Genomic DNA, 13,918 nt, shown 5'->3' on the forward strand with positions numbered 1-13,918 from the left:
AAGTTTTATCTGTTCTTGGTTTCCTAAATGAAGTCTGTTTTGTTAAGTATCTGTTCGTTAAATTTGATTGGTTCACTTTAATCACGATCTGTGTTCTCAATGACTACCAATATATTTGATTGTATATCATTTTAAGCACTTTGTTTCTTTATTTCTAAATATGCTGGACTTTACCCTTATAATGTAGTGCATGAATTTCAGGAAAAGTAGTGGCTAGGAAATTTATACATGTAGTTACAAAAATATATGCATTTTATATCTATATGCATAAACATCTGATTTACTTTTTGACATTTTTCTCAGCTTATTTTCATATGTTATCTTGCCATCCTTAGTGTTGTAAGTTTTTCAAAACTTTTACAGAACTTGCAAATAATACCAGGTCTGGTACAACATATTCTCATTCTTTACCTTACACTTTAAAGAAATTGGATAATGTCTGAAAACTAGCATTGTCTTTAGTTCTTGGGAAATGATAAAAACCATTTTCTACTCTTGACTTTCTTTGATGTAATAGTCCCATCAGTCTTCTTTACTGCATGCTTACTTATCTAATTTCTTTAATTTATTTTTTAAGAAAATCATTGATATAAAAATTCTTTTGGTAATCAGGTATACAGATTTAAAACATGGCCCAAAACATTTAAATTATAAGATTTATACTGCAATTTTGTGGTTACAGAAGTTAATATATTTATATAATTGGATGTACATGTAGCTTTAAAATTATTGCGTGAAATTCTTGTCTTATGAAAACATCTGTGAATTCAGTAGTATGATAGCTTAAGTTTTTTTTATTAAAATAGATGGGTACAAATGTAATAGATATGTCCTGTCATGAAAAAAGAACCAGACAATAAATTCAGAATCTCCCATTTCCTTTTTTTATTAGCCTTATGTCATATCATGAATTTACTTCCAATTTACCAGCTAGAAATAAGATTTATAACATTTTTAAGGGAATCAAGTAAAATGATGAAGTTCCAAAGCCAAAGGTAATTAATATAAACATGGCAATTGAAATTTAATATGAAAATATGAAAATGTAGTAACTATGATTGCCAATGAGACAACTTTCCACAAGAGTTCAATTTCTTGATCTTAAAAGTTCTTTTCATTTATTGTGGTATTTATTCAAACTTCATATTGTTTAATGAAATGTGCTTGTTTATAATTTTAGGACAATCATTGGGGTTTACCACTAGGTGGTGGATGTAAGCCATGTGACTGTAGCCCTGTTGGTTCTAGGTATAGACAGTGTGACAGGAGGACAGGTAAATGTCCATGTAGACCTGGTATTGGAGGACAGAAATGTGACAGATGTCTACCTGGATATTTTGGATACTCACAGTATGGATGCAGAAGTAAATATTAATTGACTTATTAGAAATTTTTAAAAACAAATAGCACATTATACACTGTGTTTCCTCTCTAGGGTAAAATAATTTTTGCAATAACATATAAGAGAATGATCATGAGGATTATTCACTGATGTAAAATAAAAAAAAAACACTTGTACTTCTGTAAAATGTCTACATTTTGATTGAACAGATGATAAGTTACAACTCAATTTAATGGGTGCAGAAAAAGACAAGCATAAATAAATTGGTTGAAATCTACTCTCTATGTCATAGATGTATCAAACAGTAGACCAGTACTTTGTTGCCTGATATTATACTCAGAAAATAGAATAACAGACATTCTGATTTTTGATAAATAAATAAATGTCTGGTTTTAGTTGTTTTATGCTTGATTTTTCACTAAAACTGTACTTTTAGGATGTCAACCTTGCACCAAACCAGGGTATATCTGTGATCCATTGACTGGGGAATGTGTATGTCCCCCATACACAACAGGTGTGCAATGTGAAAGGTGTGCTTCTAACAGCTGGGATTATGATCCTGTTAAGGGATGTAAGGTGAGGCTCCTGTACACACTGTTTTTATGACAACTTGGAATATGATCCTTTGAAGAAAAATGCTTTTACATGATATGCCAACTTCTTAGCATGTACAGTCTTAATACACATTTATCAGTTTACATGAAAACAAATATCAGACCAAGAAATATAGGGCTGCTTAAAATAGTAGTTGTGATCACTTATCTGTCCAAGTTTGAGTGCAGTTCTCATATGACAAGTAACCCAATAGTCATATGACTTGGTATAGGAATGCTTCTGTGGGAGTATATAACGTTCTCTCACAAATATTATGTCACAATGACCTACATGTTCATGCTTTAGAGATTGAAATCTTATGGCTATTAGTTTATAGAGTCCATATGTAACAAGGGGAACTTACTTACAAAGATTGCCAATGAACTATTCATGAAATTTATATTCAGCAAATGCAATTCAAAAAGTGACAAAAAATATTTTAATCTGTTGAATAATTCTTTATGCATCAAAATAATTCTTTTTTTTAATTTTCAGCCATGTGGCTGTATGAGTGGATCATCAGTTAGTCAGCAGTGTGATCTGAACACTGGTAAATGTCGCTGTCTGCCAGATTTCACAGGGAACAAGTGTGATAGTTGTTTATATGGTTTCTACCGTTATCCACAATGTTTATTGTGTTTATGTAGTGCTGATGGAACTGATTTGTCCAGTTGTAACACCGAGGGTCAGTGTAATTGTGATGACAGGACAGGACAGTGTCAGTGTAAAGTGAGTGTTAAATGTTTACTCTTATCATGAAAATACTTGACCACCCGTCAGTGTCCATGAAATGACATGGCTATGTCATTGGAAAATGAGTACTTGATGAATACTGTGATTATGACAACATTTAAAAAGCTGGAATACAGTTGGTTAGTGTACATTTAATCACAGGGCAGTGAAGGTGTAAGAAGAATGTGATATAAAAGTTGTGTTTATTGTGTTTTATCTACTCATGGAATCCAAGTAAATATTATAATCCTTTTAATGTTTATCAATCTATGGTAGTTTTTATTGTCGAGCCTGCGACTTTTGTCGCAGAAAGCTCGACATAGGGATAGCGATCCGGCGGCGGCGGCGGCGGCGGCGGCGTTAGCTAACTTCTTAAAAGCTTTATATTTTAGAAGATGGAAGACCTGGATGCTTCATACTTTGTATATGGATGCCTCATGTTACGAAGTTTCCGTCAGTCACATGTCCAATGTCCTTGACCTCATTTTCATGGTTCAGTGACTACTTGAAAAAAAAGTTCAGATTTTTTGTAATGTTAAATTCTCTCTTATTATAAGTAATAGGATAACTATATTTGGTATGTGCGTACCTTGCAAGGTCCTCATGCCCGTCAGACAGTTTTCACTTGACCTCGACCTCATTTCATGGATCAGTGAACAAGGTTAAGTTTTCGTGGTCAAGTCCATATCTCAGATACTATAAGCAATAGGTCTAGTATATTCGGTGTATGGAAGGACTGTAAGGTGTACATGTCCAACTGGCAGGTGTCATCTGACCTTGACCTCATTTTCATGGTTCAGTGGTTATAGTTAAGTTTTTGTGTTTTGGTCTGTTTTTCTTATACTGTATGCAATAGGTCTACTATATTTGGTGTATGGAATGATTGTAAGGTGTACATGTCTAGTTGGCAGGTGTCATCTGACCTTGACCTCATTTTCATGGTTCAGTGGTCAAAGTTAAGTTTTTGAGTTTTGGTCTTTTTTTCTAATACTGCATGCAATAGGTCAGCTATATTTGGTGTATGGAATGATTGTAAGGTGTACATGTCTAGCTGGCAGGTGTCAACTTACCTTGACCTCATTTTCATGGTTCAGTGGTCAAAGTTAAGTTTTTGAGTTTTGGTCTTTTTTTCTAATACTATATGCAATAGTTCAACTATATTTGGTGTATGGAAATATTTTATGATCTATATGTCAGTCACGCAGGTTTTATTTGACCTTGACCTCATTTTCAAGGTTCATTGCTCAGTGTTAAGTTTTTGTGTTTTCGTCTGTTTTTCTTAAACTATAAGCAATAGGTCAACTATATTTGTTGTATGGAAGAATTGTTAGCTGTACATGCCTGCCTAGCATGGTTCATCTGACCTTGACCTCATTTTCATGGTTCATTGGTCAATGTTTAGTTTACTTGGTTAATGTTAAGTTTATGTGACAGTTGTAATAAAGCTTTATATTTAGGACTATCAACATAATATCAATGATTAGTAAAGAAGGCGAGACATTTCAGCGTGTGCACTCTTGTTTGTCATAGAGTTAACACTGGCTTGACCAGTCATATTTATCAACAATAAAAAATACATATGTTTTTATGTAAGAAGGCTGTATTGCAATCAGCATGCTTTTTGTCGAGCCTGCGACTTTTGTCGCAGAAAGCTCGACATAGGGATAGTGATCCGGCGGCGGCGGCGGCGGCGGCGGCGGCGGCGGCGGCGTTAGCTCACTTCTTAAAAGCTTTATATTTTAGAAGGTGGAAGACCTGGAGGCTTCATACTTTGTATATGGATGCCTCATGTTACGAAGTTTCCGTCAGTCACATGTCCAATGTCCTTGACCTCATTTTCATGGTTCAGTGACTACTTGAAAAAAAAGTTAACAATTTATGTAATGTTAAATTCTCTCTTATTATAAGTAGTAGGATAACTATATTTGGTATGTGCGTACCTTGCAAGGTCCTTATGCCCGTCAGACAGTTTTCACTTGACCTCGACCTCATTTCATGGATCAGTGAACAAGGTTAAGTTTTGGTGGTCAAGTCCATATCTCAGATACTATAAGCAATAGGTCTAGTATATTCGGTGTATGGAAGGACTGTAAGGTGTACATGTCCAACTGGCAGGTGTCATCTGACCTTGACCTCATTTTCATGGTTCAGTGGTTATAGTTAAGTTTTTGTGTTTTGGTCTGTTTTTCTTATACTGTATGCAATAGGTCTACTATATTTGGTGTATGGAATGATTATAAGGTGTATATGTCTAGCTGGCAGGTGTCATCTGACCTTGACCTCGTTTTCATGGTTCAGTGGTTATAGTTAAGTTTTTGTGTTTTGGTCTGTTTTTCTTATACTGTATGCAATAGGTCTACTATATTTGGTGTATGGAATGATTGTAAGGTGTACATGTCTAGCTGGCAGGTGTCATCTGACCTTGACCTCATTTTCATGGTTCAGTGGTTATAGTTAAGTTTTTGTGTTTTGGTCTGTTTTTCTTATACTGTATGCAATAGGTCTACTATATTTGGTGTATGGAATGATTGTAAGGTGTACATGTCTAGCTGGCAGGTGTCATCTGACCTTGACCTCATTTTCATGGTTCAGTGGTTATAGTTAAGTTTTTGTGTTTTGGTCTGTTTTTCTTATACTGTATGCAATAGGTCTACTATATTTGGTGTATGGAATGATTGTAAGGTGTACATGTCTAGCTGGCAGGTGTCATCTGACCTTGACCTCGTTTTCATGGTTCAGTGGCTATAGTTAAGTTTTTGTGTTTTGGTCTGTTTTTCTTATACTGTATGCAATAGGTCTACTATATTTGGTGTATGGAATGATTGTAAGGTGTACATGTCTAGCTGGCAGGTGTCATCTGACCTTGACCTCATTTTCATGGTTCAGTGGTTATAGTTAAGTTTTTGTGTTTTGGTCTGTTTTTCTTATACTGTATGCAATAGGTCTACTATATTTGGTGTATGGAATGATTGTAAGGTGTACATGTCTAGCTGGCAGGTGTCATCTGACCTTGACCTCGTTTTCATGGTTCAGTGGTTATAGTTAAGTTTTTGTGTTTTGGTCTGTTTTTCTTATACTGTATGCAATAGGTCTACTATATTTGGTGTATGGAATGATTGTAAGGTGTACATGTCTAGCTGGCAGGTGTCATCTGACCTTGGCCTCGTTTTCATGGTTCAGTGGTTATAGTTAAGTTTTTGTGTTTTGGTCTGTTTTTCTTATACTGTATGCAATAGGTCTACTATATTTGGTGTATGGAATGATTGTAAGGTGTACATGTCTAGCTGGCAGGTGTCATCTGACCTTGACCTCGTTTTCATGGTTCAGTTGTCAAAGGTAAGTTTTTGAGTTTTGGTCTTTTTTTCTAATACTATATCCAATAGGTCAACTTTATTTGGTGTAAGGAAATATTTTATGATCTTTATGTCAGTCGCGCAGGTTTTATATGACCTTGACCTCATTTTCACAGTTCATTGCTCAGTGTTAAGTTTTTGTGTTTTGGTCTTAAACTATAAGCAATAGGTCAACTATATTTGTTATATGGAAGAATTGTTAACTGTACATGTCTGCTTGGCATGGTTCATCTGACCTTGACCTCATTTTCATGGTTCATTGGTCAATGTTTAGTTTTCTTGGTTAATGTTAAGTTTATGTGACAGTTGTAATAAAGCTTTATATTTAGGACTATCAACATAATATCAATGATTAGTAAAGAAGGCGAGACATTTCAGTGTGTGCACTCTTGTTTATATTTTACAGAAAAATGTAGAAGGAAAAGATTGTTCCCAGTGTAAACCTAATACCTTCAGTTTTGATGCAGAGAATCCCTATGGCTGTACAGAATGTTTTTGTTTTGGTAGATCTTCCCAATGTCGCCAGGCTAATTATATTTGGTCACAGGTGAGTGAAGTAAAATATTATTTATAAATATTTTGTAAATACAAATATTAAAGTAAAAACATAAAGGTATTTAAAAATAATTACTTGGCATTTTTTCACAGAAACAGTATTTTCTTGCTATATATTGATGTATTTTGTTTGTCAGTGTGTTTCATTTTGCCTAACTTTTAGTTCACACTGTAAGGCATGTTATGTATTTCTTTTAACAGGCTGTTTAGCAATTTAGCTTTGTTTTATTTTTATGAAAACCATGTATAGGGGTGTAGTTTCTGTACAATTTTAGGCTGCATTCTAGACCAAACTATTATGACATTTTATTACAGTGATAGAAATTAGATCCTCCAATTTGATCACATTTTTTAGGGGTTTTCAGATGAAAAATATCTTACTGTAGCTATTTACTTAGAAGTAGGAAGTAAATGAAATGATTTAACAAGTATTTAATTTTTGAAATCTGCACTGATTTGTAACCATCTACTAGTTCTGAGATTAGAAAAATGGTTTTGCTTAGATGGTAAAAGTAAATAAATGTAGGAAAACAAATGGGAAAACAGAGCAATCTGGACTACTTGAAAAGATCATAGATATGTGCATGTTTTAAAATTTTGGAGTATGCATTTAATAAGAGACTATATTATTACAGATGACCTTTTCAATGTGCATGTTTTGAAATTTCTGAGTATGCATTTAATAAGAGACTATATTATTACAGATGACCTTTCCAGACAGATCTGTATTTGTGGATAACAGAGTATCAACTGTTATACCCAGGAAGTATAAATTCTACAATGTCATCCCACATGGTAATTCACTTCCTGCTAGATTGCCTGATGGTGCTTTGTACTGGAGTTTGGCAAAGGAACCACTTGGGGATAAGGTGAGTTGTAAATGTTAATCTAACAACTCCATTTTTATGCCCCTGCTGTCACAGGAGGGAGCATAAAGTGTTACCCTTGTCTGTTTGTTCGTTTGTCCGTACGTCCCAAAATTGGTTTCCGTTCTCTAACTTTAGTTTGCCTCAACCAAATGTTATGAAGCTTATACACAAAGCTAATTATCACAAAACACAGATCAAGTTCAAATTTGGAAAAATTATTGGATTTTTCGTTTCTGTTCTCTAACTTAAGATTGCCTCAACCAAATGTTATTAAACTTATACACAAGGCTTATCACCACAAAACTCAGATCAAGTTCAAATTTGGGTGGTGTCACTTTTACTGTTCTTGAGTTATGCCTCTTTATAACGTTATATGCAAGCGGGGGCATCATCTGTGTCCCATGGACACATTCTCCATTTATTTTGGAGTGGGTTTCTGAATGTTAAAATTAAATTTATAACTATGTTCATCATTTTTCTAGTTTAAATTAAATACAAAAAAAAAACCAATGACCCCATATGAAAGAAGGAACTTATAGATTAAAAGGACTCTACCAAGCAGCTGTATGCTCTTACTTAAAGTTAAGTATTTGACCTTTGGCCACAAACTCTGGAAACAAGTAAATGAATGCAATTATTACAATTCTTATTTCATTCTTAGCATATTATATATATGCAATTGCACAGTATAGACGACTTTTGAATTCATTCACTTTTTCATATATTTCCGATGTCACAATGCTTCTGTTATTATGTCACAGTAAGAACTGATTGTTCAATGAGGTCATTAACACCTGTTGCTCGGGTCAACCACTGAAACTCATTCATAAAAAACAACTCAGATTGGTGTATTATGACTGACATTTTTTCTTCACTAAATATGAATAAATTATAATAATTCTTTAAATCTGAATTTAAGGTAGCTGGGGTGTCTATATGTTCGACGATAGAATTTTCTTAAACTTCTGTAAAAGACTTCTGGTTCAATGTACTTTCAAATTTCGATATATAAACTGGCGGTCATGGTCCTGGTTTTTTCGTTAAAAAACATTGCAATTTACGTAATCACACTTATTTTATATGGGTTATATAGGGAAAACTGAATTTTTCCTTATTGAGGAAACATTAAACAAAAGTAATAGTTTAAATTCAACTTGAGAATTGCATTTCGTAAATACTTCCTAAATTTCAAATAGAAATAGGGGGTCACAGCCTTATTTTCTTAAAAAATCCCCAAAACACAAATTGTCTTATCAAATTCAGTATAATTATCTGCCCTTCATTTTAAAAGAATTTTTTGCTGAAATTTGAATATACTTATTGCAAACCCAATGATACTTTTCCACAGATTCACCTGTAAGTTACCTGTCGATTTAAACTTTTGTAAGTTCTTTTGTCCCATCTAATAAATACAATAGCTATTGTTCTCTGTGTAGTTTATTTGATGGGACCATTAAATTTCTTCCAAGAGAAATCTATCACTCACTGATTAATTTACCTGAACAAAAAATTGAACTGTCAAAAATGCTTTTTTTTGTGTGTTTGACATAAAAACTTGAAAATTATTGTGTTAAATTAAGGTCTTGATAAATGTATTCTATAACTGAACAACAACAAAAACATGCAAATTATTGGAACAATACTAAAAATTTTGTCAGAAATAAACTTTTTATAATTAAATCAGTGTCTATATTGAACAGATTGAAAATATATTATTGATATTGATTAAATACAATATTGTATACAACTATTTCCCCCCAAAAAAGAAGATAATTTTTTGGTCAGGTAAATTAATCAATGAGTGAAAGATTTCTCCTAGAAGAAATTTAAAGGTCCCAGTGAAAAAACTACACAGAGAACAATAGCTATTGTATTTATTCAATAGGACAAGAGAATAGACAAAAGGTTAAATACCCTGGTCAAGAGCAGACGACTCTGTGGAAGACTTTCATTTGGTTCGCAATAAGGACACTTAATTTTTGGTAGTTTAATCTTTAAATTTCAAGTTTTAGATGTTTTTGTTGTTCATTGAATGATACTTGGTAAAATATTTTTAAACCAAAATAGTATTTTTGCAACATGCCAAGAAGGTATACTCAGAAAAAGACACCTGATCTACCTTAAATGTTTTATGAAACATATTTTACAGACTTTATCATACAATGGCTATTTGAGTTACACTGTTTCCAGTACACAGCAGACTGTTTCTACCATCAGTCCACAAATTGTTATAGTTGGTAATGGATTTCAGTTATTACACACTGGTACTACTGGACAAACACATAGAGTTAAACTACATGAGGTAATGTCTTATTTATAGGCTACCAGTTGATTATGTTATGTTCTTAATTGTACAGTATTTTTTTATGAATAAATACACAGAAAAGATGGAAGTACTCAATTAATGTATGTACATTGTTTAAACATAATATGTGTTAAATATTCTTGTTAAATTTTACAAAAGACTTTGGCAGTAAGTTGCATGAAATTTTGAAATGTACCAAATACTTTATTACTGTTTATCTCCTTGTTTTTTTCAGAGTTATTGGAAGGTGTTGGGTTTTGAGGGTACTGCTACAAGGAAATTAGTTATGGTTGTATTACAAAATGTGACAGACATTCTACTTTTTGCAAGTCATAATAGAAATATTCAGTCATTATCGTAAGTATTTTCTAACATAGAAATTGCTTATTGGTAGAATTACATAAAGTACAAATCCTTCTGCTGATAGTATGTTTAATGTATGTTTGTGGATTAGGGCACTTACAGGTGTTAGGAAAGAGAGTACTTGTTCTGTGTTATCTAAAGTGCACCTAATTCTTATTGTTTAAAAAATACAAATGATAGATTGATTGTTGTTTGATTTATAATGTCCAGTAGGAAGTATTTCATGCATATTCAGGATGATGAATAAAAGGAGAGGAAGGAAAGGATAAACATCAACAAGAAAGTAGGCTCAGAACTAAAGTTAACCAAAATACATCCAGGCTTAAACAAGCTAATACTCCCAAAACACATCTACAGGTTACCATCCAGGCTTAAACAAGCTAATACTCCCAATACACATCTACAGGTTACCATACAGGCTTAAACAAGCTAATACTCCCAATATACATCTACAGGTTACCATCCAGGCTTAAACAAGCTAATACTCCCAATACCCATCTACAGGTTACCATACAGGCTTAAACAAGCTAATACTCCCAATACACATCTACAGGTTACCATCCAGGCTTAAACAAGCTAATACTCCCAATACCCATCTACAGGTTACCATACAGGCTTAAACAAGCTAATACTCCAAATACACATCTACAGGTTACCATACAGGCTTAAACAAGGTAATACTCCAAATACACATCTACAGGTTACCATACAGGCTTAAACAAGGTAATACTCCAAATACACATCTATAGGTTACCATACAGGCTTAAACAAGCTAATACTCCCAATACACATCTACAGGTTACCATCCAGGCTTGAACAAGTTAATACTCCAAATACACATCTATAGGTTACCATCCAGGCTTAAACAAGCTAATACTCCCAATACACATCTACAGGTTACCATACAGGCTTAAACAAGCTAATACTCCCAATACACATCTACAGGTTACCATCCAGGCTTGAACAAGCTAATACTCCCAATACCCATCTACAGGTTACCATCCAGGCTTAAAAAAGCTAATACTCCCAATACACATCTACAGGTTACCATCCAGGCTTAAACAAGCTAATACTCCCAATACCCATCTACAGGTTACCATACAGGCTTAAACAAGCTAATACTCCAAATACACATCTACAGGTTACCATACAGGCTTAAACAAGCTAATACTCCAAATACACATCTACAGGTTACCATACAGGCTTAAACAAGGTAATACTCCAAATACACATCTATAGGTTACCATACAGGCTTAAACAAGCTAATACTCCCAATACACATCTTCAGGTTACCATCCAGGCTTAAACAAGGTAATACTCCAAATACACATCTATAGGTTACCATACAGGCATAAGCAAGCTAATACTCCCAATACACATCTGCAGGTTACCATCCAGGCTTAAACAAGCTAATACTCCCAATACACATCTACAGGTTACCATACAGGCTTAAACAAGCTAATACTCCCAATACACATCTACAGGTTACCATCCAGGCTTAAACAAGCTAATACTCCCAATACACATCTACAAGTTACCATACAGGCTTTCACAAGTTCACACACTTTATGACAAGCTATTAATCAACTCCAATCTTCAGAAGTTATGAATGATATCAATAAACACCAAAATTGTCAAGATGCAATAAAAATGTAAAGCGTCAACAATTGATCAGATTCCAGATCTATCTTTTAGTGTAATTTTAACCTTCTGTCTTATTTATTGATAGACTTTCATCTGTGAAACTAGATGTAGCAGTTCTAGCCACAGGGATTTCTTCAGGAAAAACAGCCGATGGTATAGAAACCTGTCAGTGTCCAATAAAATACTCTGGATTGTCTTGTCAGGATCCATCTGAAGGGTACTATAGGATACAATTCAATATTACTGGTGAGATTTCAGATCCTCTTGTTGTCATTGGTGGAGTAAAACCATGTGACTGTCATGGGCACGCCATCACATGTGATAAAGAAACAGGACAATGTCAGGTATGGTATAGTGTCACATCATTATAATGGTAATACAGTCACACCTGCTAGAAAAGGTCACCTCTATTAAGCTAAAACCTTTCTTGGCAGAGTTCCCTCTTCTTGTCCTGCTGAAGTAATACCTATACATTTTGAACCTTAATTCCCAAAGACAGATCTCTTAAAAGGTCATTATTTGCTGGTCCAGAGAGTGACTATAATATACAGGTTTGACCGTAGTATGAAACCCTTTTATGATCAAATTCTTGTACACTTATAGAATTTTTAAAGAGTTAAAATGAAAATAGAGTAGTTAATTTTTTAATATGTATAATTAAGCCATTTTAAAGTAAAATTTGACTCCAGATTTTTACATTTTACATAACTTTTTCATACAGATTTGCTTCATAATTTAAAAATAGTATTACAAAAACGTACAAATATTGATAAAAACAGTTTGTTACACATAATTATTTTTCAGAATTGTGTACATGGTACTGTTGGTAGGTTCTGTGAATTTTGTGCTCCTGGTTACTATGGTGATGCCACAAGAGGAACATCATCAGACTGTCAACCATGTGCTTGTCCTCACATAGATAACAAGTAAGATGTACAAAGCATTTAATACCATGTTGAAAATATAGAACTGTAAACTTAAACCCCTTTGGTGCGAAAGAAAAAAATAGATCTTCATTTAAGATAGTTACAATTAATTACAGATATGTTCTATTAGTCATATTAAGTCAGGCTTCATTTAATATTATATTAAACAATTCACCTTTCAGCAGGTCTTTTTTTATTCAGTCACAGTTTATCAAGTTAGGGCTTGGGTTCACAAGAAAAGGAATAAGTTTGGTAAGGGCTATATTTGACCCAGATTATTAAGTTCAATGTTTCAAGATAAAAAATGTTTTAAGTTGATAAAAAGACATGTGAGAAAGTTAAATCGAACTATTTTTGTCCAAGTTTTATTTTAAAGCATTGATTTTTAAATCTCAAATTGTGTTATAAACAGATTTTTGCGAAATTGGACAAAATCGTCTGAATTTCAACCAAATTAAGGACTAGGAAACATAGAGCACAGACGACAACAAACTAAATATTCGAGTCAGATATGTAATATGTCATAACAAACATTATGTTAAAAGATCTTTTTTGTCATCACATGTGCTCTATGTTTCCTATCCAAAAAAACAATGAAACTTTTCATCAAAATGAGTGCTATTTGTGACGCAAGAACGTAAATTTTCAACAAAAAGATTTATTTCCTATCTAGTCAATATATTAGTTATGATTCATTGTGAAATTGGTCAATAAATCCTAATTTCAAATTTAAGTTAGAATTAAGGCCATTTTAGAGCCTCATTGAACCTACCATTTTAATTGGGGGCATTTGTGACAAAAAACAGATGATTTGTAGCATGTATGTAAAACAATAGATTTGTATTATGTTAACCTTTTCTGACTAACATACATGTAGAATTACATTAAATGTTAACAGATATAAGGTAATTGTTGTTTTTAAACTTATTAAGACTCTTTATAATCATTCATTTGAATGAAAGATATTATATTTTACATTCTAAACTTAACATCCACATTGATAAGGTAATGAAAGACAACATTGCACATAAATAGCTGTAATAGATTGTAGTATTTGTAATAGTTGTATTCCTATACTGATTAGTCCTTGAATTTGTGTAGTTTTAGTCCCTCCTGTGAAGTGACTAGCGGACAGCTAGTGTGTACAAATTGTTCTGAGGGATATGTTGGAAGGAGATGTGAAAGGTATGTAAAAAATTACCGCGTTAGCACACATTTGTTATCCAGTTTTTCCA

General features: G+C 33.3%; 1 protein-coding gene and 2 long non-coding RNA genes across 4 annotated transcripts in view; all 3 read left to right on the forward strand.

Moving 5' to 3' along the window:
• The window catches only part of LOC127730644 (laminin subunit alpha-2-like), a 136,779-nt gene that overhangs the window by 81,723 nt on the left and 41,138 nt on the right, over positions 1–13,918 (forward strand). For both annotated transcript variants that reach the window (XM_052239146.1, XM_052239154.1), the window contains exons 21-30: positions 1,181–1,364; positions 1,779–1,918; positions 2,432–2,665; positions 6,428–6,568; positions 7,281–7,445; positions 9,595–9,747; positions 9,986–10,107; positions 11,843–12,101; positions 12,562–12,683; positions 13,785–13,868. In XM_052239146.1, coding sequence (XP_052095106.1) covers positions 1,181–1,364; positions 1,779–1,918; positions 2,432–2,665; positions 6,428–6,568; positions 7,281–7,445; positions 9,595–9,747; positions 9,986–10,107; positions 11,843–12,101; positions 12,562–12,683; positions 13,785–13,868 — 1,604 coding nt within the window. The remainder of the gene's footprint in view (positions 1–1,180; positions 1,365–1,778; positions 1,919–2,431; positions 2,666–6,427; positions 6,569–7,280; positions 7,446–9,594; positions 9,748–9,985; positions 10,108–11,842; positions 12,102–12,561; positions 12,684–13,784; positions 13,869–13,918) is intronic.
• On the forward strand, positions 3,072–6,419 carry LOC127730752 (uncharacterized). The gene is made up of 3 exons (XR_007995271.1): positions 3,072–3,726; positions 4,931–5,757; positions 5,905–6,419. It is a non-coding gene; the product is annotated as an uncharacterized LOC127730752 (long non-coding RNA).
• Positions 10,641–11,420, forward strand: LOC127730760 (uncharacterized). Its single transcript, XR_007995287.1, has 3 exons — positions 10,641–10,666; positions 10,863–10,911; positions 11,353–11,420. It is a non-coding gene; the product is annotated as an uncharacterized LOC127730760 (long non-coding RNA).

Source organism: Mytilus californianus, unplaced genomic scaffold (genome assembly GCF_021869535.1).
Source record: "Mytilus californianus isolate M0D057914Y unplaced genomic scaffold, xbMytCali1.0.p SCAF_1, whole genome shotgun sequence".
NCBI lineage: Eukaryota > Metazoa > Mollusca > Bivalvia > Mytilida > Mytilidae > Mytilus > Mytilus californianus.